This window comes from Takifugu rubripes, chromosome 15, assembly GCF_901000725.2.
Source record: "Takifugu rubripes chromosome 15, fTakRub1.2, whole genome shotgun sequence".
In the NCBI taxonomy this organism is placed as follows: domain Eukaryota; kingdom Metazoa; phylum Chordata; class Actinopteri; order Tetraodontiformes; family Tetraodontidae; genus Takifugu; species Takifugu rubripes.
The window spans coordinates 8687028-8712679 of record NC_042299.1 but is presented as its reverse complement, the minus strand read 5'-3'; the positions used below and the strand labels follow the sequence as shown (position 1 = coordinate 8712679).

At 46.1% G+C, this 25652-nt stretch overlaps 4 protein-coding genes across 7 annotated transcripts; 1 reads left to right on the top strand and 3 right to left on the bottom strand.

The window, feature by feature from the left end:
* Nucleotides 1–245: 245 nt before the first annotated feature.
* On the bottom strand, nt 246–5508 carry LOC101066211 (smoothelin-like protein 2). The gene is made up of 12 exons (XM_011611308.2): nt 4101–5508; nt 2802–2856; nt 2633–2731; nt 2399–2533; nt 2160–2309; nt 1967–2041; nt 1824–1886; nt 1684–1741; nt 1479–1601; nt 1287–1401; nt 886–1037; nt 246–807 (listed from the first exon to the last, which is right to left on the bottom strand). Exons 1-12 carry the CDS (start codon nt 4560–4562, stop codon nt 681–683), a joined length of 1614 nt encoding a protein of 537 aa, XP_011609610.2. The 5' UTR covers nt 4563–5508; the 3' UTR covers nt 246–680.
* A 935-nt stretch (nt 5509–6443) lies between these two features.
* On the bottom strand, nt 6444–14802 carry tlcd3a (TLC domain containing 3A). The gene is made up of 5 exons (XM_003970966.3): nt 14117–14802; nt 11012–11098; nt 9427–9646; nt 8429–8524; nt 6444–8242 (listed from the first exon to the last, which is right to left on the bottom strand). Exons 1-5 carry the CDS (start codon nt 14236–14238, stop codon nt 7958–7960), a joined length of 810 nt encoding a protein of 269 aa, XP_003971015.1. The 5' UTR covers nt 14239–14802; the 3' UTR covers nt 6444–7957.
* A 1677-nt stretch (nt 14803–16479) lies between these two features.
* Nucleotides 16480–18875, top strand: LOC105419600 (cell wall protein RTB1-like). Of its 4 annotated transcripts, none has more exons than XM_029848996.1 (5): nt 16480–16632; nt 16769–16875; nt 17526–17562; nt 17623–17945; nt 18540–18875. In XM_029848996.1, the coding sequence occupies exons 2-5, from the start codon at nt 16839–16841 to the stop codon at nt 18578–18580; spliced, it is 438 nt and encodes a 145-aa protein (XP_029704856.1). In that variant the 5' UTR covers nt 16480–16632; nt 16769–16838; the 3' UTR covers nt 18581–18875. The 4 variants fall into 4 exon arrangements, with proteins under 4 accessions (XP_029704856.1, XP_029704855.1, XP_029704854.1 ...); XM_029848995.1 differs by having other exon boundaries at nt 17523–17562; XM_029848994.1 differs by having other exon boundaries at nt 17526–17945.
* A 2437-nt stretch (nt 18876–21312) lies between these two features.
* LOC101078481 (ubiquitin carboxyl-terminal hydrolase 2) lies at nt 21313–25066 on the bottom strand. The gene is made up of 12 exons (XM_003970937.3): nt 24839–25066; nt 23498–23545; nt 23294–23417; nt 23048–23159; nt 22863–22973; nt 22669–22733; nt 22493–22599; nt 22312–22392; nt 22159–22237; nt 21944–22051; nt 21746–21866; nt 21313–21604 (listed from the first exon to the last, which is right to left on the bottom strand). The coding sequence occupies exons 1-12, from the start codon at nt 24962–24964 to the stop codon at nt 21499–21501; spliced, it is 1188 nt and encodes a 395-aa protein (XP_003970986.1). The 5' UTR covers nt 24965–25066; the 3' UTR covers nt 21313–21498.
* Between the last annotated feature and the right edge of the window lie 586 nt (nt 25067–25652).

Genomic DNA, 25652 nt, shown 5'->3' with positions numbered 1-25652 from the left:
TCTTTTGTATTTTAATAAGCTGTTCTAATGAAAATCTTGAAAAATCTTGTTCTTATAGTAACTTCTTTAACTGGAATCACCAGAGGCGTACTAATAGATGGTGGTGCACCATGATTTAAAAAAACAGCACCAAAAACTGTACATCATCAGTTAAAGCAAGTAAAAGTGTAATTTAATCATTTTCTGAATTAAACTAACAGTCTTTGCTTTTTTTTCTCAGGAAAAACCCTTTGTCCTGCTATTTTGCATTCAGTGTTTATTTGTAACAATTGATAAGTTACCTACTTTTTCCTGCATATGTATTTCACAAGAACAGAGATATATGCGTTTAACTAACTGAACATTTGTCGTTCACTTCATAAATGCACACACACACATACATACACACAGACTCACACTGACAAAGAATAAACTCAAGTAATGTAATAAAGAAATTCAAAACTGTGATTTCAATGCTGTAAAAGTGTGTTACTTCAGCTGGACCAACAACAGTAAGGACTGGAGTTTTCATGGCTTAGTCTGTGAATAAATGCCTCAATAAACACAAAAATTTAATTAAAGGATGTACAGGTACTGAAGACAGACACAGAAACCACAAAGATAAAACTGTTTGCGGTATTCAGTCCAATTTTTGGCTGTTGTTTTTACAGACTGCACCTTTCACAGCAGCGAAATCCTAGTTATTCAAACTTCTTCAGATGGTTGTAGAGCGCCTGGACATATGTGAAGACACACATGGGGTCCGGTTTGTCGCCCATCTCCAACATGTCATCCACCTCGATGAGCCGAAGACAGTCAGCCTGCTTCCTGAAACACAAAAAGACCGGTTCAGGTCGGCAGCTGGACCCAAGTGCTGACCATGTTGGATAAAAGACTTCATCTTACTCTGCGGTGGAGAAGGCGAGCTCCAGGTTTTGTTTGCGTTTACGGGCGTCCAGCGTGTTGTAGTCGAACTCCAGGGGGAAGAAGGAGTGGACGAGGGCACAGAAAGCCATCCCATCACTCCAGCTGGATGAGAAGTTCTGGATGTCGATGTTCTGACAGGAACATCCGTAAATATTTCAGATATTCAACTGTGACATGACCCCCGAGTTTGAGACTAGCAGGTTGAAGGCTTGAACCTCTGGAGCTGCAGGAGGACCTCAGCACCAGCGCTTTATCTTTTAGCCCAATGCTAACAGAAATGAATTGCTTAATGTAGTTTTGTGGTACAAGTACCGGTACTGTTTTAGAGCCAAGATGCAGCAACGTGCTTGGTGCAGGTGAGTGTCTGGACCGGGACGTACCTGGTAGCCAATGGTCTTTGAGCGGCACCACTCTAGCAGGATCTGTTTGATACCGCTGGCACTGGAAACACCGAAACTCTGAGAGCGCTTCAGTTTGGGTTTGGACTCTTTGGCTCTGTTGAGCAGAAACACGACTGACTGCCAAACACGAGCCCATCACATGGAGCACACGGTCGGGAACCAGGCTCTTACTTGACGGGCTCCGTGTTCATTCTCTCGAACATGGCCCTCCTGGCCTGGGCACCACTGGGGCGGGATGGCACCTGCGCTCTGGTCACATCCTGCTTAAACTCCGTCCCCGCCCAGGCTGATTTCCTGCAAGGAATAGTTATCAGGAAGTCAACGGAGCAAACGGACCATCATGGGTCTGACACATCATCGACGGGTCAAAACTCACCTTTCCAAACTGGGCGAGAATCCAGATTTGATTATTGATTTCGAGGGCAGTAATTTTTCTGCAGTCACAACATAACCACAGCTTCAGACACCCTCATCTAAGCTCCACCTTCAAACTGAAATGTTGCGAGGAATTTTTACCTGCCGGCTGTGGAAAGCTCACACTTCTTTTCAGAATTGGACTGGGGCTCTTCAGAACTGGAACTGTTTGAGGAACGTGTCAAGCAGTGGAAATTATTTTGAAAAAGAAGACAAATGAGAGTGGAGAATAAAACTTGACCCACCTCGTTTGAAAGGATATTCTCCAGGTTTGACATCTGAGGAGGACGGAGACAAGTGAGGAGTCGGCTGAGTGGCATCTAAAGAGAGACCAATTGATCACGTCTGATCCAATCACTTCAGCACAGAGTTCCCACCAGAGGAGTCATCAGAACATCATGCACGTCAGCAGAAAGAACTCCTGGATTTATTACTAACCTGTTTTTACAGAATGTTCTCCAGAACCTCCCTTCGGTGGTTCTGCAGCATCAGCTACTGGTTGGATGAGTTTGCTAGAGAACCTCTCTTCTGAACTGGGCTTGGTTGATGTAGCGGTGGTGGGCCGATGGAGCTGGGCTTCATTGGCATCTTCAGCAGAGTTTAAGAGTTGCACATGAGCTGGTGATGAATGTTGGGAGGAGCAGACAGAGGAGAAGCAGCAGAAACACCAGGCTTACCAAGATCTGGTTCTGCTGCCTGTTTTTGAGGAACTTTACATGTTGTAGCGGGAGAGTCAGGCCCAGCTGAAGCCTCTAAAGTGGCTTTTGTGTCCGCAGGGGCAGGATGATGGACTTTGTTCAGTTTTATCGGGTCTGGATCAGAAAACAGGATTGAACATCAACTGTGAGCCACTGATCTGAACCAATAAGCTGCTGCTTATCGGAAATAAATGGGGATTTGCTTTTTTTGACCAGGGTTGTTGGTTGACTGCAGACAGGTGGTCACCGCCGAGGACTCTGCGCTCAGTTTGACTGTGGAGGTCAGAGGTCGGTGGGACCGAGCTTCGTCTTCTGAGAAGAGGAGAGATGATCAAAGCTGTGCTCAGGTGAGCCGGGGCGAACTCTCACATTTGCACCCTACCTTCTTTCTGGCGCGCTGTAGTGGAATCACTATTCCGTCCTTTAACATCACTGCCCTGATTGATAACGACAGAATACACACAAAATGGAGGCTTCCTGATTGTAATTGATTCCTAATCAGTGTGTGTGTGTGTGTGTGTGTGTGCGCGGCAAATTAAGGACATTTTGTCTGGTCATAACTTCAAACATCAGTTTGAGGGTTCAGGAAAAGGGTGGCTTTAGGTAAAAGGTCAGGGGTCAGGGGTTAAACTGGGCTGGCTATTTCAATGAAAGTCCTCACAAAGATACAAGGATGTGCGTGTGTGATGCTCAGCTGTTAGCTGTTGACAGCTTCTCGTAGCAACAGCTGCCCCACCACCACCACCTCCCTGCCGAGGTTTCTGTTCCTCTAACGTCCTAATTTAGATTTCAATGGAATGGATCTGGAATGCCCCCCCACACACACACTTCTAATGCTTTCCAGAAACACTTCTCTAATCATACATCCATCATCTCAGATGATTCTGCCTGTCAATCATCTACAGAAGGAATTCCATAGTGACCCAGGATAGAATCCTTTTGCATTGGTCTCATTTGACAGGTTGTAAAAGAAAAGGCTGTGATCCACCAATAAAACCCTTATTGCACAGTAGCATCATGCTAATGCACCTAGCGGAGGATCTAGGTAAAGCCACCAGATGTTACTGACATGTACAGTAAACCTTGATGGTTTTAAAAATACCGATGACTGAATCTCTCTGGCTGGGTTACCTGATGAACTGGGAGGGTTGGGCAGCTAATCTGGGAGGACTGGAATTCTGGGACGGGACGTGCCCGCAGACAGCTGGTTGTTCCTCTTAGTAGAGAGGACTCAGTTCCATTTTCCATGAGACCTGGACTGACTGGAGTCCACATTCCTGGGGGGGCTATTTTTGTGTATACCGCGTCAGTTACATCATAAAGACGGATCTGCCGCTGCAAACATGGTGTCTCCGTGTGGGTCTGACTCCGCCCACATTGATGTCAGCATTACTCAGAGGTTCGCTGTATCATTTTAAACGAAATGTTGAAGTGACCTTTCCAGGGCCACTCTGTAAACTGTGTTTGCGTGTGTGTGCGCACATGCGCGCACGTGCATGTGTGAGACAGGCTGTGATGGTCAGCAGCTCACAGATAATAGAGAAGAAATCAAAGGCTACATGATTGATTCTTTGACGTGATTGAACACTGATCTGGGGATTCTGATCTGACATTGGTCCATAACTGCTGCGTCACAAATCGTGACTGTCTAGTTTGCCTCTTTCGTGAACAGAGTACTCACGTTCACCTCGGCTTGTCTCCTGGTTCTCCACGGAGGTGGTACTGAGGTGTTACTGGGGCCAGTTCCTACTGATGCGTTTGATCCTCCGCTTGGCCCAGGTGGTTCAATAGATGTGGACTGGCTGATCTTCGGTCCCACACACTGAACCACTTCCTGGCTCTGCATCTGCCCGTTCTCCATGTTCTTCACATTCCCACCAATGGTACTATGGTCCACCTTGACCCCCGTGAGACCCTCCACCAGACAGCTGAGGGCCTCCAGCTTTGCTCGGAGCTGTAGGTTCTCCTCCTGCAACCTGCTCACGACTCCTGCTAAAGGTCTACTGGAATCAGACAGTTCCTCCATCTTCTGAACTATTTGCTCCTTGAATGCTCTGACGTCCACTTGGACCTCTTTGACGGCGGCTTGCAGGGTGTTTTTGAACTGAACCAAAGAATCGGGCTCATCGACGGTTCTCTCCATGATCCACCTAAGCTTGCAGAGAAATATCAGAAAGTTCTGCTCTTTGTTGAAGCGCCCCAACAGTCGTTTTTATCCGATCTGTAGGGCAAAAAGGTCCCCATGAAATTCCCCCGCCCAGAAACGGAAGGATCGCCTTGGTCACAGGTACACTCGGTTCCTGCCACCAGCTCTTATAGTCCCATCACACTTCTTCTTCTTCTTTAGTTCACGTGAGTTTTCTCATGCGGTCAAAGTAAAGATTTAGATTTTTCAGTCCTGGAAAACTGAACGTCATCCTGGAAAAAAAAGGGCAGATCTAGTTTGGGATTACAGAGAGCCTGGGATCTGAATTAGGTTTGGACCAGACAGTGGATGACTGCTTCTCTGGGATCTGGTGGGGCCATCTGAGCTGGCAGGTTCATGTCTGCGTGCTGGGACCTCCAGGGGGCGGGGAAATGTGATCTGGGGGAGGGGCCAGATTTGGACGCTTTTGCTTCGATCTGACCTCAGAAACCTAAATCAGCTCTGTCAGATCTAACCCCAGGATCCCTCTGTTATTCTGGAAGATGCCTGGGGACATCAACGTTCCAGGTGGGATTAGATTACAGAATTAGAGACGATCACAAGCACCCACAACCACAATTAACTCAATTAGAAGTTGGAGTTTTGAAAACTTTAATTGAAAATAGTTATAGGGTGATAAGGGGGAATTTTGTTCGGTGCCGATTGGAAATTAATGTTTGGGAGAACATCAGTTTGATTACAGACGTTCTGGCCTATGTGCTTATCTACCGACCTACAGCGCCCCCGTGTGGACCCATTTACACACTACAACCAAGACGAAAGATGAGTTCATGTTAAAATCGGATAAAAACGTGCAAACCTGTTCCTGTCTGACTGAAGGTGGTTACGTTTGCAGATGACACCACCCCTATTGTCTACAGGCAGGAGGAAGACCTTCTTGTGTCCTGGTGAGGCCACAGCAAGCGGGGCTGAACGTCCAGCAGACAGCCAAGAGGACGGGTCGGTTCTGTGCAGCACCAGTGAGCCCATCCTCACCTCCTCCATCATCTGTGCTACGCTGGGGGTCACTGCACCATCCTGTCAGTGTCCACCTGTTTCTTACTTGCACACTAGCACAACATAACGGAACCGGACTCATTGTGATGTTCATATCATATCATGGTCTTTTTGTGCATCTGTCAAATTCACATAGGTCAATTTATAACATTGTTTTATTGTTAATTTTATGTGTTATTTTTGTCATTTTTAAAACCCCACACATGCTTAATAAGTTATTGTACAGAGTGCTACTCATTTTATGTTTGCAATAAATCATTGAGTTACATTCCTGGTAGTGTGAAACCTTACACCATAATAAATAGATTTGATTCTGTATCAACCATAAAGATTCAAGTGATAAAATCATAAAAGCCTTTGAGATTTTGAGTAAATCCTTTCTTTCTTTTATCCATAAATGTCGGCTGTGAATTCACACGCACTGGAGCCCAAACCTGATCATCTTCCACTTGCATTTATGTTACATCAGATTAAAGATGAACGACGCCTCCCAGAGCAAGCAGCTCAGGCCCCCCTACTGGCAGGCTGCAGAACAGCTCACACATTATAGACCTGTTGTTCCAAGTCTTTTCTGTTATTTTACTGGTTTGTTTCTTTATTGAGGTGAACATTTAGCCAAACAGATTCAAATAAAAGGTTCCGGAGTGCCATCGTGGTCCTCAGCGCTGACAACGTCATGCTGGGTCAGAGTTGGTCCAAACCTGTGTCTGAACACAAACCCAATGTCCACATTTTCATTAACTAGCAGAGGGAGGTGTGGTTTACACTGAAGGACAGAAAAACCAGCCAGCCTCAGTTCAAACACTCATTCATCAAAAGTCAATAAACCGGTTTTTACACTGTAACAATCTAATGTTTAATAAATACAGCATAAACAGCTAACGTTCTTATTTCTGCATCTCTGTAAAAACAATCGAACATTTGTCATGTTTCAAGAGAAAAGAAACAGAAGCTAGCTTCAAAGTGTTTTCAGTAGGCTTGCTACATGTTAGCATCAACAGCTGCAGCGTCTGAACGATTCAGCATGACACCACTAGGTGGCGCATGTCAACGGTTTGAGAATGAAGCGTTACGCTGTCACCTGTGGTGATGGTCCTCTAGTGAGTTTACTATATGTCCTGTGAATTTTGACTTCTTCTGTTTCTGTTCTTCCCTTCACAAAAACAGCCACTCTCAGCACTCGACAGCAAATCTAATCATTTCAGTGGAAGGTGATGACGTAAGAAACCGATAAATGTTCCTTTGGTTCAACAATTTCAAAGTCAAAAAATGGAAATCTTTCCTCAGATCTAAAAATATCAGCAGCAAAAAAGAAAAGAACAAACAGCAAAGTTTTGCAGATCATTAACTTAATTTTAAGACTTAACACACAAGTGAACTCCAGCCACCCCTGAGCAAAGACCATCAATTCCAGACTTCTGACCTTAAAACTCACTTAAATATATATATATATATATTTTTAAATATCATGACATCTTGAGCAATCGTAAGATCACAACATCAAAAACTACATCTGACCCTTTGAAAGTCTTCTAAAAAGCGTTTACATTAAAATCGGTGTCAAACAACATATATTTAGATTAAAGGTAAGAAAAACGAGTTTCAAATTAGAGCTAAAATAACCGTCGGTGTGAAAACTACAGATCGGCCATCAGGTCACGTGATAGTTGAAATGATCAGACTAAACTAACCCTCGATCGCTAGCGACGCACCGGCGAAGGTCACCTGACTTCGGGGGTCAAAGGTTAAGAGCAAAATTGGCCGGCGCTTCGATCATCCGTGATTGATTTTACAAAAGTGTCAGAGCTGATCATTTCGGATCAAAGTGGCTTAAAAAAATTGATGATGGATCATTTTTCTTACCTCCTGAGCAGCAGTTTGTCAGAATATGTGATGATTTCGGTGTGAATTATGACACGTTTGTGTGCAGGAACGCAGTAGAAAAATAAGGTGATATGTTGACTCGTCAGCTTCTGTTGCATAGATATAAAAACTCTCCATATTAAACCTGTTACAGTATTATTAAAGTGTTAATAAAGGAATCCTGTGGGATTCCGTCTTTGCCCTATGGAATAAGACCAAAGTCCTCGTGCAGGACAAAGAGAGTGACAGAGAAGATGAAAGGGACGTCGTCGCCCTCAGAGATGAAAGAAAGGATGAACGGTGAAACAGGAAATGACCGCTTCCTCACGCAAACTAAAATAAATAAACACAATGTGATGGAGTGGCGCCGATTCTGCTTCTTCGGTGTGCGCAGCACGTTAGCAAAGCCGGGTCTGGAAGACAGGGAAAAAAAAACCCGGACTGGAGCGCGGATCCGGACCGGAAGCCGAACCTCACTCGTTCTTTGAGGTGTGCGAGTCCTGCGTGCGACTACGACGGTACAGACGGTAACCCTTCATGCAGAGCAGAGCGAACCAGTAGACCTGCGGCGCCAGGATGCACAGGTTACCCAGGTTGGCGTACAGGGGCAGAGCGAAGGGGACGCTGCAGAGCGGGATGCCGTAGTGTCGACCGTACGCCCAGTACATGTACGGGAACAGCGCGATGCGGCATGTGAAGAAGGTTAGCAGCACCATGGCGCCGTTAGCTTTATGCAGCCAGCATTCCTGAAGGCCAAGCTGAGGGGGAACAAAACAGAGGAAAGCGTTCAAACACTTAAGCTCCTCCCATCGCCTGGGCTACTTCCCGCTGCATCACCTCCGCTCCGCGCAGCAGAAACCTGATCAGTGATCGGCGCCCATAGGTGACGGATCAATGTTAGAGCGACGCAAGCGCCGTTGCCCGGTGGGGGCGCGCACACGCACCTGAATGAGAATCTTGCCCAGGGAGACGAACGGCGTGCTGATCTCCGTCAGGAACAAGCAGCCGATGAAGAAATCTCCCCGGTCGTTCCTGAAGAACTGTGGAACAAAGCAGAGAAAACACACTCATGAACCCGCCTGAGGACCAGACCGCTTGCGGAGCGCCATCTCCTGGCTTACTCATGATTGTCAATCATCAACCGCAGGTACTGTCGTCAACCCTGCCCCCAACACCACAGGTCAAAGGTCAGCTGAGACAGAGAGGAGAGAGGGCTGCAGAGGTATGGGAATTTGACCCTTGAAATTTGTTTTTAACTTCCCATCAGCCACCTGGTTGATGCTGAAACAGGGCAATCACTTCCTGGTGTGAGCCGTGTGTGTGTGTGTGTGTGTGTGTGTGTGTGTGTGACTGCAGCAACAGCAGCCATCTGATGGTTTGGATGTTTTGCTCTTCAAACGCTTTCTTTCGAGATGAAAGCAGCGGCTGTGTGACGAGCTCAGGCTTCTTCCCTCGTTCATCGCGAGTCATGTGATCAGACAGCTGATGATCGAGGGGGGAGGAGGATGAATAATGGAGTGAAATGTGAGCCGAATGTAAACAGAGGAGTCCGATTTCTGCTCACCTGGAGGAGAACCAACCCTCCTGTTTTCTCTGTCTCGGCCCAACACTCATCTTTCAGCCATGTTTTCATCCTTTCATCACATTCTGACCAGGAATGAACCTTTCCCTCCATCTTCCTGTTGGATCGAATGCACCCTTGTGACCAGCACAATTCCAGGAACTGTCCAGCCGATCAACAATATTAATTGTCTCCTGTTGTGACCCGGTCAAAGTAAACTGAGCTCAGATCTGCTGTTTTATGACTGACGTGAGTTAATGAGCTCACTGAGTCAACAGTAACGCCTGTTTGCCATTTCAAGCGTCAATATTATTATTATATGATTATTCAGCTCGTTCACCTGACGTGTGAAGGCCTAATTTAAGCCCCGCCCCTCCTCACCAGAGTGATGGGCAGCAGAACTGCGAGCAGAGCGATGTGATGGAAAACCAGCAGGAAGTCCTTCTGAACGAAGGAACGGACTGTTCTCGCCGAGTGCTGCTGGTAGCCTTCGTGACCTTTGACCCGGAAGCGGTGGTAATGGCTGAGGTACATGGCAAAGATGTCGTAGGTCATGTAGGGCACGCCGTAACGGACGACAAAAGTAGTGGTCAACCAGTGCCTGAGGAAAAACACAGTTTTAATGATTAAAAAAAAAAATCACTAATAATCAGCCAATCAGATTCCAAAAACTACTGTTAGCATAGCATTAGCATACACGAGACTACTGGGAAACAGAAATATCATCAGAACAGAGGGAAGCTGTGACATGTTCAGATTGAGGTGGTCCGTTGTCACAGCAACGTTGTGACCTGCTGATGATGAACATCAAAGATCTCTGAACCAGCCACCACGTCTCTGAAAGCAGCAGAACTCGTCCACCTGCTGCCGCTCGGAGATGAAAAATGCTTGGTGGGACAGAGTAAATGGATTAAATCTTAGTTATAATCTACTGCTGACCCCCGACAAAGCTGCTGGATTAGCCGTCTGACTGACAGCCGGTTTGAAGAACTGAAACCTGAATGAAATCAAAAACTGATGCTGAGGATCTTCAGGACCCCTCTGGCATTAAGAGAACTCCTCCTAATCCTGCTCCTGGAGAGGAGCAGAGATTAAACAAGGATGGATGTTCAGAAAGGCCGATGAGACTCTGGGTTACGTAAGTGGGGCCTAACGAAGATGGCGGCAGCTCGCTCATGAGTGAGCAGCGACGGGAGCTGAGCTGAGCCACTGACCTCTGCACGCCATCTTTATCTCTTCAGGTCACTGGATGGAGATTAAGAGCAGTAAGGCAACAAACAGCTCAGAGTGGAACCAGGTGATTCTGCTGATACCCTCACCATGTCTTCTGCCCAGCAACCCTCACATACTGGCACATTCTGCTCCAGAACCACTAATTATTCCCAATTTGGACCTAAACTGCTGCTGGGTTTGAGTGGAAACCATTAGAACCAGGAGTGCTGACAGACAAACAAGTCAAAAATGTGTTTTTGTTCCACTCAGATCTGTGAAATTTGTGAAAACAACAGAAGCAGATAAGGTGACAGTATTAGCGAGCATCAAGCTTCTGCCTCAGTATGACACAGCACTCAGTTAGCGTGCTGCCTTAGCGTTAGCTCGTGTGTTAGCCCCACGGCGCCCTGGAAGTGTTTAGCTGAACCTTTCCGCTGCTGGTGAGGCCAATAAGCTCCAGGATGGTGGAGCCGAGCGCAGTTGTGCATGAGCTAAGCTCTGTGGCTGAGGGGGAGGGGCCAGCAGAGATTAGCAGCCTGCAACTGGGCCTGCCGAGGGTCCGCCGCTGACTCAGGGATTGAGCTATTCATGCACCACACTTTTAAACTCCAGAGCAAGGTAAACGCGGGCTGATCAGATAAAGATCCTGGCTGCAGAATGGTTCAGAACCGTGTCCTGACTTGATCACGGAGGACTCTGGTGAAAACACATCATCGCTGCCATTTCACAAAGAGTTTCAAAAAGTTGAGCTAACCTGTCATTAATGACGTCGCCGCGGCACGATGAAGCAATGACAACTCCTGCGGTGGTCGCCATGACAGCGTGGATGGAGGACACGAGCCTGAGAAACAACACAACACAATTAATAAGGGGGGGAAAGTTTGAGTATTTTGGACCAGATCAAAACATGCTCTAAAAGGTGACATAAAGCCAAGGTTATTCTCTCAAGTTTGAGGAAACCTTAACGGCCCGGTGGTCGTTGATGGAAATGTTAACTTTGTGCTACTGCAGCTAACCCACAGACCAGCCTGGTCAGTGAAATACCCTGGAGGTGTAGCGCCTTCTGGTGGCAGGCTGCAGCATGAGTAAGGACACAACATCTTCTGATTGGCTGGTTGGAGCCTGAGGTTTTTGGGAAAAAAAGGCAGCACTGCTGTGTGCAGGGGCGGGGCCACTGGAATTGTGGGCGGGGCTGTTATATGTAGTGGGACGCCACTCATTGGTGGGGGGGGCTATATTTGCATGGGGCGGAGCCCCCTGTATGTTGATGAGGATCCATCAGGTGCGTGGGTGGAGCTGCCAGGTGTGGTGGGAGGGGCTGTCAGGTGTGATGGGAGGAGCTGACAGATGTGGTGGGAGGGGCTGTCAGGTGTGATGGGAGGAGCTGACAGGTGTGGTGGGAGGAGCTGTCAGGTGTGATGGGAGGAGCTGACAGGTGTGGTGGGAGGAGCTGCCAGGTGTGGTGGGAGGAGCTGTCAGGTGTGGTGGGAGGAGCTGCCAGGTGTGGTTGGAGGGGCTGTGGGGAGTGGTGGGAGGGGCTGTCAGGTGTGGTGGGAGGAGCTGTGGGGTGTGGTGGGAGGGGCTGTGGGGTGCGGTGGGAGGAGCTGCTATGTGTGGTGGGAGGGGCTGTTTATGGGGGAACTGAAGCCCAATCAACTTAAAACTGAATGTCCATAAATTTGTCTGAAACTGAATTTGATCCCCGCTGAAACTTCAACTCTACATTCAGATCTTAAAATTCAATTTCAACTTTCTTCTTCAAACAGCTGGGCAGCTGAGGAAGAGGAACCGAGCCCAGACACACGCGGACTCCTCGAGATGCTCTTGGAGCTCATTCAGTCAATTCTCACAAATAAGAAGAGCCCCGCTAGTTTAAAATAATGTTTCTAAAATCACTTAAAGGGTACTTTGCAGTTCCAGTAAGCTCCAGAGCTCAAGCCCAGTCCCTCTGCACCCAGTTCCACCGGTACGTAGTCTACATAGTCTTCCAGGAACAAGGTAGCAGACAGTTGCTCTTTCGCCAGACTCGCTACAATGTTCTCCTACAACTGCCACTTTATTCTACTAAAATGGCGGCATTTTCTCATAAAAAGGTTATTTTGGGCTTGAGCTCAGACTCTAGAGCTTAGCAGAGCTGCGATACCACTTCATTAGGCACCTTCCCACTGCGGCACTTGCTGGTAAATACTTGGGGGCGGGAACTCAACGGGAACCGTTACCCTCATATGGCCCTTTTGATGGTCGTGTCTCCTCTAGGGTAGGACCCCTTGGGGGACGTCACCAGTTTCGATCGTTGCGTAATTGTTGTGCGACAGTTTTGACCGTGACAATATCAAACAATACATATTCCAATAGGAATGATCCCGATGACACACATTTCAATCCTATAGATTTCGGAATCAAAGTGGATGGTAAAGACGGTCTTTCTGACGCCACCAATGGCCAATGCTTTGGTCTGACCGTCTAAATCTTTCAGTGAGGGGGTGTGCTCAGCGTGCTCGGCGTGTGTAATGCGAGGCCGTGCAGGTCACATGAGCACACCATTAAAAGTTGGTCTTCAGCAGGAACAGCGCAGCTTTAACCCCCGCTGCCTGACTGGGCTGGATAGGCACAGTCCACCACGAGACCCAGATTCCACACAGTTCCCTCATTGTGTCCAGCCACCCCCCCCCTCCAACCCAGCCAACCATGCGAGAACAATGCCTTACAGCCTTGTTGGGCAATGTTTTCATTTCCTCAGAGGAATCCCATCTCCCCTTTGGTTCCCACTGGGCATCATGATGTGGACTGGGCTCAGTTCTGACAGTATGGCTCTCCACCAGAGGACCCAGAAATGAAAAACACTGGACAAAGGCGACCAGATTGTCCCTTTGAGCTCCAGAACCAGCCCCAGAGGATTGTGATGGGAAAGATAACAGGAGGCCAACGTTGGTTTTTTTTTTTTAAATTTAAAGATTATAATCTGACTACATGTCAATTTCCAATCTTAAACCTAATTATTGCAAGAAAAACAGCAGAAGTCTGAAGAAACCTGCAAAGATGGAAAGCAAAAATGTGTAAGGACAACTTGAATGGATGCAAACAAATCCTGTCGGATGCATATTTAGCCGACGTCCACATTCTTCCATTCTTCTCACTCAGGTAGAAAATTCCTCCATCAGAGAAAGGTTTGAGTTCGTCCTCTCACTGAGCCAACACACACCGACCGAGTGTGTTTAACCTGTGAGCTGTGTGTGGAACAGAGCTGCTTCTGTTGGAAACCAGGCCCTGAGCGCTGAGACGCCCCCCCCCCCCCCCCCTTCCGAGGCCTCCGAGGCAGGGGCCTGGACTCTGAGACCTGGACTCTGAACACGACTCCAGTCAGTGCAGGAGGATTTCCAGGGAGAAGCTAACTCAGCAGTCACTTCTGATGCAGCTCACAGGGGATTAACTGGACCGACAACTGGGAATGAGCAGTGAATTCCAGTCAGCTGACCTGCACCAGCCACCACCGCCAAACAACACAAACACAGCCAATGGAACTCAGGTACCTGCCAGAGAACCACTGGCAGAAACCCCCTGACAGAACCACTGACAGGGAACCTGAGAAGCACTGGCAGGAAACCACTGACAGAACCACAGACTAAGAACCGGAGAAAAACGGACATAGAACCACTAACAGGGAACCGTGGCTCCACTGGGAGGACTAACTAACCGCTAACACAAGCTTCAGATAACCACTGGTGTTAGTGTCAGGTGGCCGAAGGGACGGTTGGCCGACCCAGCTCATTTCCCTGCCATACAAAGTAAAGTTAAAGATGATGCAGCGATGCAGGTCCAACAGAGCCTTCGCCGGATAAAGAGGAGGGGTGCGGGTTACCTCTCGCTGACCAGAACCACGTCGGCATCGGTCCATGTTCGGAACACGCTAGGCAATATCCTCCTGAAGGCGAGGAACAGACCGGGAAAAACTACGGCTCCATAAGCCAAAACTTCCAACATCCTGCCGGCTTTAGTCCTGCGAACTTGCCCGGGGACTGGAACAACTCACTGCTAACACTTTAAACGGCTTAAAGGCGAAGCCGAAGCATTTTCTTTTTGTGAGGCCGCAGCTCGATGCTTCTTTCCTGGAGATAATCGAACATCTACACGTTTTAGGAGCAACGCGGAGAGCACTCAGCAGCAGCACCAGAGCCGAGCTAACGATAAGCTAACAGCTAGTTACCAAGCAGACCGGAACTAGCACCGGAAACCGTCAAAATAAAAGTTTCAACCGGAAGCACCGGAAAATATGAGAGAAAAATAGACCTATAACAATGTTAACGGGATATTAAGGTACATTAAATACTGATATGGGCACTAAAACCACATACAGCTTGATAAAACCACAGTTTTATCACGTGAAATCGATAAACATAAAGACATTTAATTAAAATCAGACAGAAACCGAAATATAATAATAATGTGGCGGACACATAGGGGTGTATCTCACACCCAGGTGATGCATGGGGTGATGAGTGTGGTTAGCCATTTAGTATATTCTGGTGGATGCAGAATAAAGACGTCCAAACCATCTGCTCTGTCCGAGTTGTTCCTCGTCCTGCCACAATAATAATAATAATAATAATAATAATAATAATAATAATAATAATAATAATAATAATAATAATAATAATAATGCTATACGTATGGAAAATAATTAAAAACAACCAGTAGTGCATTACAAGTTCGCACCATGACATTATTCTTTTAACGGGCCTTTGACAAAATAATTTAAATAAAGAATAAAGAATAGCTAAGATTAGAGTAATAGTGTTTCTGTGATGAAAAAGAAACAATGTAAAACAGCTGAGATCAATCTATAAATTCAACCATTTCCTCTAATATTTAACATTTAAAAAGGTTCCAGAGTTCATCTTCCATTGTTAAACGTGATTTTATGCTGGAATTTTCCATTACAAAGAGACCGCTTACATTTTTCTTCTGATAGGGTGTCATAAACTGATTAATATCTTTAGTGGAATCTGCTGCTGCTTCTGTATCACCATGGCCATCATGATAATCTAAGTTTTATGGTCTCAATAAATGTGAATAAAAACGCACTAAGTCACTTGTTTCTGAGCATGATTTTACCCAAAGATGTGAACATTTCCATTGCAAAGACATAATCTGAGAAAAGAGCAGAAGAACTGTGTTCTGGGTTTAATAACATTTGTTTTCACACACACACACACACACACACACACACACACACACACACACACACACACACACACACACACACACACACACACACACGTACGTCATCAAGAACCAACAATTCCTCTGTGGTTGTTGAGACCGTCAAACTATACTTGTCTTACAGGAGAATCTTCGCCTTTGAGTGTTTATGAGACAACCATTAACTATCAAAATGGACTCTGTACTATTGACCTCAGTGTTGATACCATTCAGTGGGGGGTAATAACAGGACCATACGTAATGTGTTAGAAACATTTTTAATTAATTTATTTTGTTTTCTTTCTTTTTGAGCTTTCATTGACTGAAGATAAATATCGATTTTGAACGAATTGGCCTCAGTTCAAGGTTCTGAGTTGGAGTCCCAGCTCAGAGACTTTCCACGTGTTCTGTGCGTGTCTGCGTCTCTCACAAATCCATGACATCTGACATTCACTGGGGCCAGGACTTGAGAAAGGTGAAGACAGAGTGAGAATGACTAGACTTTTTTGGTCCTGGAGTAAGGGTGTTGGTGGAGAAAGTGCTGCTCATCTGCATCGACCCCCAGAACCTCTCAGAACCTGAGTAGCTGTGATTGCCTGTGTAACTTCAGCGATGCAGGATGAGAACATCAAGTTGTTCTCTGCAGATTTGATTTGTGAGTTCTGACTTATTTCATGGACCCTTCTGGACCTTGTTCTGCTTGGTAATGACTTTTATACAGGAATGAATAATAACATACTGTGAAATAACAGCAGAACTCTTACTGCCTACTTCCTTCAGGTCTGATACAACATTGTAATAATTAATTCATCATTTACGTTTCACTCATGTCTTCCATTTAGTCCTCACTCATTCATTTCATGCATTCATACATGGGAACTCTGTGAGCTTTCACATCAGGAAAAAGGAACCTCTTTGTTTTTAAATTTTTTTTATTGGGTCTTCATTTTAACTTCTGATATAAAAGCTGAACTTTTCCTTTACCTGTAACTCTTTCACATGGATCCTCCATGACCCGCCTTTAATGCATAAAAGAACTTGCCAAGAATATCAGTGAATTATTACCTTAACATAAGGCCAATAAAAGGGGGAGGGCTGAAGGGATGATAAAGGCAGATGGATAAGAGCGTTCTGTGGTTGTACAGCAAACGAAACTGATCGGGGACCATCTCACAGGTGAGGGATCCACCTTCCTTCTTCAGATCATTAAAAAATACACTTTTTAAGTTATAAATGATCAAATAAGATGTGATAGATTTCACCTGCAGTTTGGACTAATCAGAAATGCGGGCTAACCTTTTATTTCCATCAGCTCTGGACCTGTCGGACGGATCCAAGTCTTTGATTATTTTCACGGTTCATCGAGGTTCTTCGCTAACAGAATGCGGCTGAATTTGTGTGCATATTTGCTGGTCGCAGGTAAACCTTCATTTCGTTTCACTCTTCAGCCCAATCAACCAGATGTGTGGAGTTTGAGGGCTTCAAAGCTTAGCCTGATTAAACATTTGAAATATGAAATGTTCCATTTATAGGTGTTGGCCAACGTTGCACAAATGGTAAATGATCATAGGCAGACAAAAGCATGCGTCTCACAGTCCAGCATGGAATATCACAAATGTACAGGAAGTCCAGACCTCGATGATGTGCTGGAAACAGCAGTTGTCTGATGAGTTTTTCCTTTCGTTCTTGAAAGGGCTCCCAACATAGGCTAAGTGTGGCTCGAACCCTGATGATCAATCATGATATTAATTTGTCGATAACTAACAGACCAACAGTCACTACAAGCAGCTGTGGTGGCGACAAAAGGGCTGTAGGTGAGAGACGGAGGGAGGGACATTGGGGGTGTCTTTTAAGTCTTGTGACTACAGACGACGACCACAGAGCAATGTGTGTCATAAGCTCGTCCTAGTGAAGGTATCACAGGGGCAATAAAAGTGAGACGAAACCTCAGACAGACTGTGTGATAAGGTAATAAATGTGAGCTGCCTGTACGACTCCAGGAGTCACTGCTAATCCTTCAGTCGGGTGAAACACTTTCAACAAATACCTTCCTCTCCCCTGTACAGCAGCTCTGTGCCTGACCACTTGTAAAAGCCAAGACCCCACCAGCCCACCGACCAACCCTTCCAACTCCGTCAGCCCACCGACCAACCCTTCCAACTCCGTCAGCCCACAGACCAACCCTACCGACTCCGTCAGCCCACAGACCAACCCTACCGACTCCGTCAGCCCACAGACCAACCCTACCGACTCCGTCAGCCCACAGACCAACCCTACCGACTCCGCCAGCCCACAGACCAATGCTACCGACTCCACCAGCCCACAGACCAATGCTACCGACTCCACCAGCCCACAGACCAACACCACTGCTGATCCGGTCACCATGACAAATACTACACCCAGTGAGGGCGAAACCCCACCTGAAGGACTTTCACCTGGTGCAATAGCGGGGATCGCCATCGGATCTATAGCGGGAGTCGGCCTTGTTGGTGAGGACAGAAAGACACTCGCATACACCCTTGTACTTGTGTGTTTGTAAGGACACCCCCCAGCTTTTCACCCTGACCCCTAAAGATTGCAAATAACCCTTAAAACTGACCCAAATCAAACCTGAAAACACAAACACACCTCTGAAGTTGTGAAGACCAGATTAAATCTCCACACTTCCTAGAAATGTCTGAAATGTTCTCTGCAATAATAATGATCAGACCTCGAGTTGTTCTTAATTTAACATGTTGTAATGGATTAATTAACTTCAAATCCAGATCTAAATTAAAATTCTCAGGTGCTGAGTCCAAAAAAAGACACCCATGTCCAAACATAAGGCTGAATAAAGTCTGGTGTAATATCTTAAACCAAATCAAATTCATTTAGAGCTCAAAATCGCAGACATTGTTTGCATCTGAGTGCTTCACAGTTAGCACAACTACGACTCCCTCTGACCCGAGACCCTCCAACTGGGGCAGAAAAACGAAATAAAAGAGAAGATTAGTTGTATATCCACGTTTGTTACAATTAGAGATATAGGAGTAACTGTATAAATTCCTGGTTTAATAATCAAAATGGTCTTTGATCTTTTCCAGGCGGTGGTGTATATGGCCTTATGAAGTACAAAGGACGGTGAATTCTACACGTTTCCTGTCGTGTCTGAAAGGCTCCTGTGCCAGAAGGAAGACATGAAGTGAAACTTAAATGGGGATGAGAAGAGATCTTAAATCATAACTAACCGGTTTTCAAAATGGCAGCCCTTTGATTCCCATTGAAAGTTAAATAGAATCTATGCTTGTAACTTCAAAACCGTCTTGTTTAATTTTGTGCAAAGACAATGTTTCAAAGTTGTAATTTTTTGTAGTTTTTGTTCTTCCTCCTCTTCTTTGCTCTTGTTTTATTTTTGACATAAAAGTCCAAATCTTGTTTTGCGGGTTGTTTCTGTAAGTCTCTGTTTATGTTGAATATGACATTTCACCAAATTTCTCTCCATTTGGCCAAAAACGAAAGAATCATTTCAGATAAATGTTCTCTTTATTGAAACAGCCGGAGCATCATTCAGAACACATTTGAAGTTAAGTTTCATGTTCTACATAAGGCTGTAAAGGTTAAAGTCCACCTGTCCACAGACGCTTCCATGTGAGCTGGACATGTTTGTTCACTTTATGACTCAAATGGGGTTGCAGGATAATGCGAGTGCAAATATCAATAAAGTGTTAAAGAGCTCCAGGAAGAGTGACCAGATAACAAACCTGTTAGGACTTTCCACAACAAGAGAAGATAGGAGAATATGCTAAACTTCACTCTGTCTTTGAAAAGATAGTGTGCAGTGACCTTTAGATGACTGCAGAGACCTTCAGGCGTCTTAAGATCCTGTCAATGGCTTCAGAAAATGCTTCATGACACCACCTGATGGCCAAAACAGGCAGCAACGGAGAGGACATTTAGACGTAGGCACAGATGATCTGCAAAAAGACAGGACGGAGAAAATAGTTCCATTTCACACAGAGAGAGAGAATGAAGTAAACATGGGAGAAACATCTGATTTAAAGGGAGGATCAGGATACCAGCCTGACCAGTTAGAAATCATTAATGGTTGAGAATCACCAGGTGGAGGGATGGAACAACATGGTATGGAAACACCAGGAGGGGTGGAAGAGGGTGTAGGAGCTGAGGGAGGCGTGAAGGCCTGGTGCTGTAGGGTCTGTGCTCACATCGTGGCCCCCCAGCCCGGTGCAGCCTGGTTGGGGGTCGTCAGGGATTGTGTCACACGTGAGACGGTTTTGCTGCCAGAACCATCCTGTAGCTTGGGTCAACGATGGTCTCAATATGTTGCTGCTGCTGTGAGGTACCGGGAGATCCACTGCCAGACCCGTTCCCTGGATTCTTTTGGTTCGGCGATGCACAGCCTCGCTCTTACATTATACTAGTTATTACCGGTATATTAATTACAACGTATCATCCATTTTAAACTGGGATCATTTATTCCAGGTGTGTGACGTGCGCCTTTATTTCTTAAAGAAATAATTTCATCAATAAACCTTTCGACAGCTGACAAACTACACCTACGGGTGCTTCCTACGGAGGACAGCATGAACAGATTTACTCTCTTTTGCCACCGGAAGTTTTTTTTATAGTTTTATATTTATATTCATATTCATATTCTATTTTTAATTTATTCTATTTTATTTCTTATTTTATTATATTTTTATTATCTTTAATAGGTTCAATGGGGTGTAATGGTGGTGGGAAATTTTGTACAGTGCTGTACGTTTCTTTGGAGATGCTAATTTCCCTGATGGACACCCCCTAAAGGGATCAATAAAGTACTCTTGAATCTTAAATCTTGAATCTTGAAGTCTGCTGAAATGGTTGACATAAGGGCCATCGAGGCCAATGGACCAGACGCGGGGCGGGACCAGAACCAGGGTGGGCCCTGAAACACAGTGGTCTCTGAACTGCTCAACAGAAGACCTGTTCTAGGAAGTCCTGACTACAGCACACCCAGTTGTGGAACCCTTGGCCATCTCCCTTTGCCCCTTCATGCAGAGCTAAAGCTCTCACATCTCACCAAATAAACTGCAACAAATATCCCCCGGCTCACCAGGGTTTATCTTGGGTGTCTTCAACCCCCTCCTTGTGACCCCGGAAGGGTTCAAAATGACTTCAACCACCCAAACCAAAGGGTTTATATAGGAGCAGGCCTCAAGACTCTCTCAGCTCCTGTGGTGACATCATCAGCTCAGAGACCTTCTGCTTCAGGTCTCATCATGTAGCTCAACGTGAGTCACCATGACCACCATGACTGAGCGCCATCAACCCCAACGTCTCACCATTAGACGATTTTTTTCTCTTTGTTGTGCATGAGCATGGTAATAGTAACGAACCTTTAATTCCAGGAAGATTACTTCAGCAAACAGACCTGAGGTCAAAAATGGACCAGAGTCATCTCAGTCACCGTTAATCACTCTAGTTTTTGTTGTTCAGCGTTTTCTTCTTCTTCTTTGGTACTTCTGTGCCCTTTTATTTTTTACTAATAAAGGCTAAAAAACATAATTCCACTGTGACTGCTGCAGTAGATTCCTTCCCAGCTCCATCACACGCCCCTCGAATCCCTGAGCTCTGTTCACCACCTTTATCCTCCTCTGAAAACATCAGTGAAAAAGATGACACTTTCTAACAGTATAAAAATTTCAAAACTAGCGTTTCATTTTTGATTGTTCAGATTGGTTCACTTACAAATATGAGTCACATGTTATGGTGTAAGAAGATGCAATATAAAGATATAAAATCTCGTTCCACACACTGTTAAGATCTCAGGGTGGCAGGGAAGGATCTCGAGGGGAACACAGAATTTTAATCACCTACAGACTTTAAATATGATTTATTTAGCATGATGGCTATTAGCATCCAAACGTTCACCGTCCATAAATACATCTGTAGAAAAATAAAGGACAGTATCTCAAAAGTCAAGAGTTCTTTTATTCCCCATCCGCATCTCCAAGTCGTCCACTGGGCGGCGCTCTGCTCCTTGTGGCTGCCCTGAGATGGTCTCTAAAGTCGACACGTCTGATATTTGCTGTGTGACGAAGACTGCAGCTCGTAGAAAAGCAGGTAGGCGTTGCTGCTGCGTATGTTAGCAGTGGACACGGGACTCACCCTGAGGACACACATGGGACACGCTAATCACACCGTCCATCACAGCACACGATCCGACCACCCGGGGTACTGGAACTGTGTGGTTTCATGGTCAAATCACATCTATGTTTCTGAAAACCCACATAAATCACGTGACGTATACCTGGAGTCGTTGTAGCTGTACCACTCGCCCAGTGAGGGGTGCCTACAGTACGCTGTATAATGGCCTCCCATGGCGTTTCCAGAGTGGTTGGACACAGCATACAGATCGTAGGTAACGCGCTCTGGGGGACACGGAAAAGACACGTCTGGTCACCAGCCGCCGGGGTTAATCTGACCTCTGCCTGTAGCAGTCACTCACCGCCGCCCGTGGTGGCGAACTCGCGCATTTCCAGCTCCTTGAGAGGGAAGTTAACATACGTGGAGAGTTTGCTGGTTCGAACGCTGGAGTCAGAGAAACGTTTGAGGTCTGAGGGTGGAAAAAAAAAAACGAGTCAAGGAAGCACAGAGGTCGTTCAGACGGGCGATCACTCGTGATCAGACGGGTGAGGTGTTTCATGTTTCAGGTGAGCATACGTAGCACAAGGATCTGAGGGAACCTCTGGATGCTGAAGCGTTTGGTGCATTTCCGTCTGCTTTTACATCTGCAGCACATCTGAAAGACAAAAGCTATAGTCAATAATGTGGCCTTTGCTAGCGGGGACGGTGGCGGCGTTTCAGGGTCCTCACCGGGCTCTCATCGCCGTCCAGCACGTCTTCTTTGGTGAAGAGCCTCAAACAGTCTTTAAGAGTAACTTCTTCAGAGCTTTTCTGCGAGGACGTGAGGTCCGATCAGAAATCAGCCGTTCAACCGTAGAGAAGCTTTGATTGTTGCCCTGAACACGACACCGGCGCCCGGGGGGGGACTCACCTGAGCAGGGATAGGGATGGACAAATCCCAGAACGGGTCGAAGACGGTGGAAGTGAAGCCGCAGAAGGTGCAGGTCACGCTGCTTTTCAACTGTCCCACAAACAGATCTGACACACAACAACGGAATTAAAGTGGATCTATTGTCCATTATCAGCCAATCAGAGTGCGGCTCTTACCCACAACCTTGCTGTCCTCCCTCTCCAAGTACAGGTTCCACATCCGTTTGGATTTTTCGTCATCGCTGAGACAAAAAAAAAAACACGGATCAACAATCGATCCATCTGAAGCTTTCAATGATTATTCAATGACTCCTGTCACACACGCATAATCCAACACTTCATAAAGACGGTTGACGCGGTTCCGAATTTACCCAAGGTGGTCGTTATCGTGGCCAGACACTTTGGGCAGGACCGACGCTCTGTTCACGTCGTTATGGAGACCGTCTAATAAGAATCGCAGGAACTCCTGAGCATCCTGCTGGCTGAAGAGAAACGTCATCAGAACGTTTACGGAGGTCGCCAGGCGCTTTTCGTTGGCCAAAGGGGCGGGGCTTACTTGCAACCGACAAATTTGGGACCGTATTGCTGGATCTGCTTCCAGACATCTGACGGACTGATGGCCTCGTTGCTCCCAGACAGGCACAAACTCTGAATCAGCTTTGCAAACTCTAAAACATTAAACACATGATTATTCAATACTGAATATTCAGGCACAGACGGATTCACGTCAAATTCAGATTTAGCATTAGTTTGACTTCTGGGTCTAAATTGGCAGCTCTGATGTTCTCATCCAACGTCGTACCTTCCATGAGTGTCGTGTTCGCTGTGCAGTTGTCGCCGAGGTCCAGACGATGGACGTTAGTCAGGCAGTAATCTCTCAGGTCTGGAGTGTTGCTCAGACACTGCAGGATCGTGTTCATGAAACACTGCAGTTCCAAACACAAGCGCTGACGTGAGAACACAGGCGCAATCATCAGACCACGATTCCACACTCTAAAGTTCTCACCGTGTTGCCCAGGTTCCTGAGTCCGACCAGGCCATGAGGACGCTTGTTCTAGTCAGAGAGAAGAGGTTCTAATTAGTCGGCGTTTGATTTTATTTTGACAAATTTAAAGAAACCAGAATCTCACAGGGCGCTAAAGCAACGATCTGCCACCATAAATGCCGGTATCAAGTCACTCATTGGCAAGAACCACTTCAAGTAGTTCGAGGGTTTGAACAATCACTGGTAAATCACTCATGGTGGGGCTAACGTACAGAAAAACAACCATTCACAATCACATTGGCATCTACGCTCAATATAGAGGATTTAGTGTGTGTGTGTGTGTGTGTGTGTGTGTGTGTCCAAATACATGTCGGTGGACTGTGGGAGGAACCTGGTTTCCAGTTTATGACTTTTATTTGATCACATTCTCAAATTAGCCTGGTTAAAGTCCCCACCCAAACCACACACACACATATATAGATACAAAATTTGGAGCTAGATGTGTAGACATTGCTTTATTTTCAGCACTGGTGACTGAGCATATCAGTTTGTGCTTCTAAGCTAGCAGTGGCAGGCATTAAAAAGACTCGCCTCAAACTTCCGTTTTCATGGCGACAGCAGTTTTAACAGGTGTCACTCTGACCCGTCTCCAACAACCGGACCTAGTAACAGTGTAACGGGATGACTCAGAGCAGGTCTTATTCCTGTACTTTAGATTTGGTATATATGAATGTTATTCTTTAGAGATTAGTTTTTTTCCTTTGTGGCTGCAGCCCCGAACGTCCTACCTGTGGGACTAAACCAGAATTATCTTATCTCGCTGCCAGCTTCCTCCTTCACGCCACGGCATTGTAAATTTAACAGGTTGAGAAATGGGCTTAGATAAGGCAAGTAAAAGTAACTGAGCTGGGCTTTAAAGTTCTGGGGGGTGAAGGTAGGTGAACGTTCCTGTGGCCAAGCAGGGCACTGGCCTGAAGTCCGTGAACACCTGTGCATAAATAACTTTGTTCACACATGCTTCCTCAGGAGACACGACGTCTCTGACCTTCATGCAGGTTCTGACAGGTGGATGGTGCCAGCTCAGTGGCTGACTGGAATGGACGGAGACTGAGTCCAGTTTGGCCACTCCAGAAGAGACTATAACGGTGTTTGCACGTCATTTCTATACCAGCCAGAATGAGTCAAGTGTAAATTAATTAACTAACGCAATGACGTCATGGAGGAGCTGGTGCTGAAACCAGGCTAACATTTGTGGGGGTTTTTTTGTGGATATTTGTAAATTAAACATGTCCAAAATGTCAATGTTTCTAAACTGAATATGGCCTGTTGACACCGGAGCTTCACTGGTTCGGCTGGACTCACCTTGGCTTGGTTGATGATCAGACCCATGACCGTGGACACCAGTTTGGAGCGGCTCACTGAAGTCTTCCGGTGCCGGTTCGGTTCCTCCAGAACCGACAGCGTATAAGAGTGTCGCAGCGAAGGCATGATGTGAGAACTCCTGCTGACTCTCTCGCTTTCTCTGGCGGCTCTTGCAGCCTCTGCGGCTCCGTCAGGGTGAGAACAAGAGCGTTCAGAGTCCGAGTGTCCGACTTTTGGTTTGCATCGTGAATGCCACTCCCACCCCGAAATTCCATGCTGTGTTCATGAGCTCTCGGAAAATTCTAACACAGAGAAATAGTCGCAGAGTCAGTCGTTAGGACCCGAAATCATTTCATCCATTCATCCATTTTCCCACCTTCTGTGTATCTAGAAACCCCTAGAACACTTTGAAGTACATATAGGACATCTTGTGTTTAGTCCAGGAACACTGTGGACATCAGAGTTGCTGCAAATCTTAAGTTCTGCCTACAACAGCAAAACAGGAAGTATTTGTGGTTGAGAAGCAACAGTTTTCAGGTCTAACAACCATCTGGCCATCATCGTCGTCTTTGTGTGTCTTTTTAAAAAAAACTAGGATTCTGACTATAAATGGTTGTAGAAAATGAACTCAGCAGGTCTTCCTTTGCTGACCTTGACGTTGAGCTTTGGACCGTTCTGACTCAACACAGGACCAAGGTGATAAGAGACGTAACAGCTGCCTTTGTTGCTCTGATAAACACCAACATCAGGCCACTTACGTCCAGCTCACACATCATCTGCAGCTTCATGAACACAGCACATGTCAGCAGGATTC

Coding starts and splice junctions, on each gene's coding strand:
- LOC105419600 (XM_029848993.1), top strand. CDS start 16,839: ATGCGGCTGAATTTGTGTGCATATTTGCTGGTCGCAG. Junction 16,876..17,522: donor TGCATATTTGCTGGTCGCAG/GTAAACCTTCAT, acceptor TCCCCTGTACAG/CAGCTCTGTGCCTGACCACT. Junction 17,946..18,539: donor AGCGGGAGTCGGCCTTGTTG/GTGAGGACAGAA, acceptor GATCTTTTCCAG/GCGGTGGTGTATATGGCCTT.
- LOC101066211 (XM_011611308.2), bottom strand. CDS start 4,562: ATGGAGAGAACCGTCGATGAGCCCGATTCTTTGGTTCAGTTCAAAAAC. Junction 1,742..1,823: donor GAGCTTTCCACAGCCGGCAG/GTAAAAATTCCT, acceptor TTGTGACTGCAG/AAAAATTACTGCCCTCGAAA. Junction 808..885: donor CTCGCCTTCTCCACCGCAGA/GTAAGATGAAGT, acceptor TTTGTGTTTCAG/GAAGCAGGCTGACTGTCTTC.
- tlcd3a (XM_003970966.3), bottom strand. CDS start 14,238: ATGTTGGAAGTTTTGGCTTATGGAGCCGTAGTTTTTCCCGGTCTGTTC. Junction 8,525..9,426: donor TTCTGCTGCCCATCACTCTG/GTGAGGAGGGGC, acceptor TTTGTTCCACAG/TTCTTCAGGAACGACCGGGG. Junction 8,243..8,428: donor TGGGCAAGATTCTCATTCAG/GTGCGTGTGCGC, acceptor GTTCCCCCTCAG/CTTGGCCTTCAGGAATGCTG.
- LOC101078481 (XM_003970937.3), bottom strand. CDS start 24,964: ATGCCTTCGCTGCGACACTCTTATACGCTGTCGGTTCTGGAGGAACCG. Junction 22,974..23,047: donor CCCAAATTTGTCGGTTGCAA/GTAAGCCCCGCC, acceptor GTTTCTCTTCAG/CCAGCAGGATGCTCAGGAGT. Junction 22,238..22,311: donor TGGACGGCGATGAGAGCCCG/GTGAGGACCCTG, acceptor TTTGTCTTTCAG/ATGTGCTGCAGATGTAAAAG.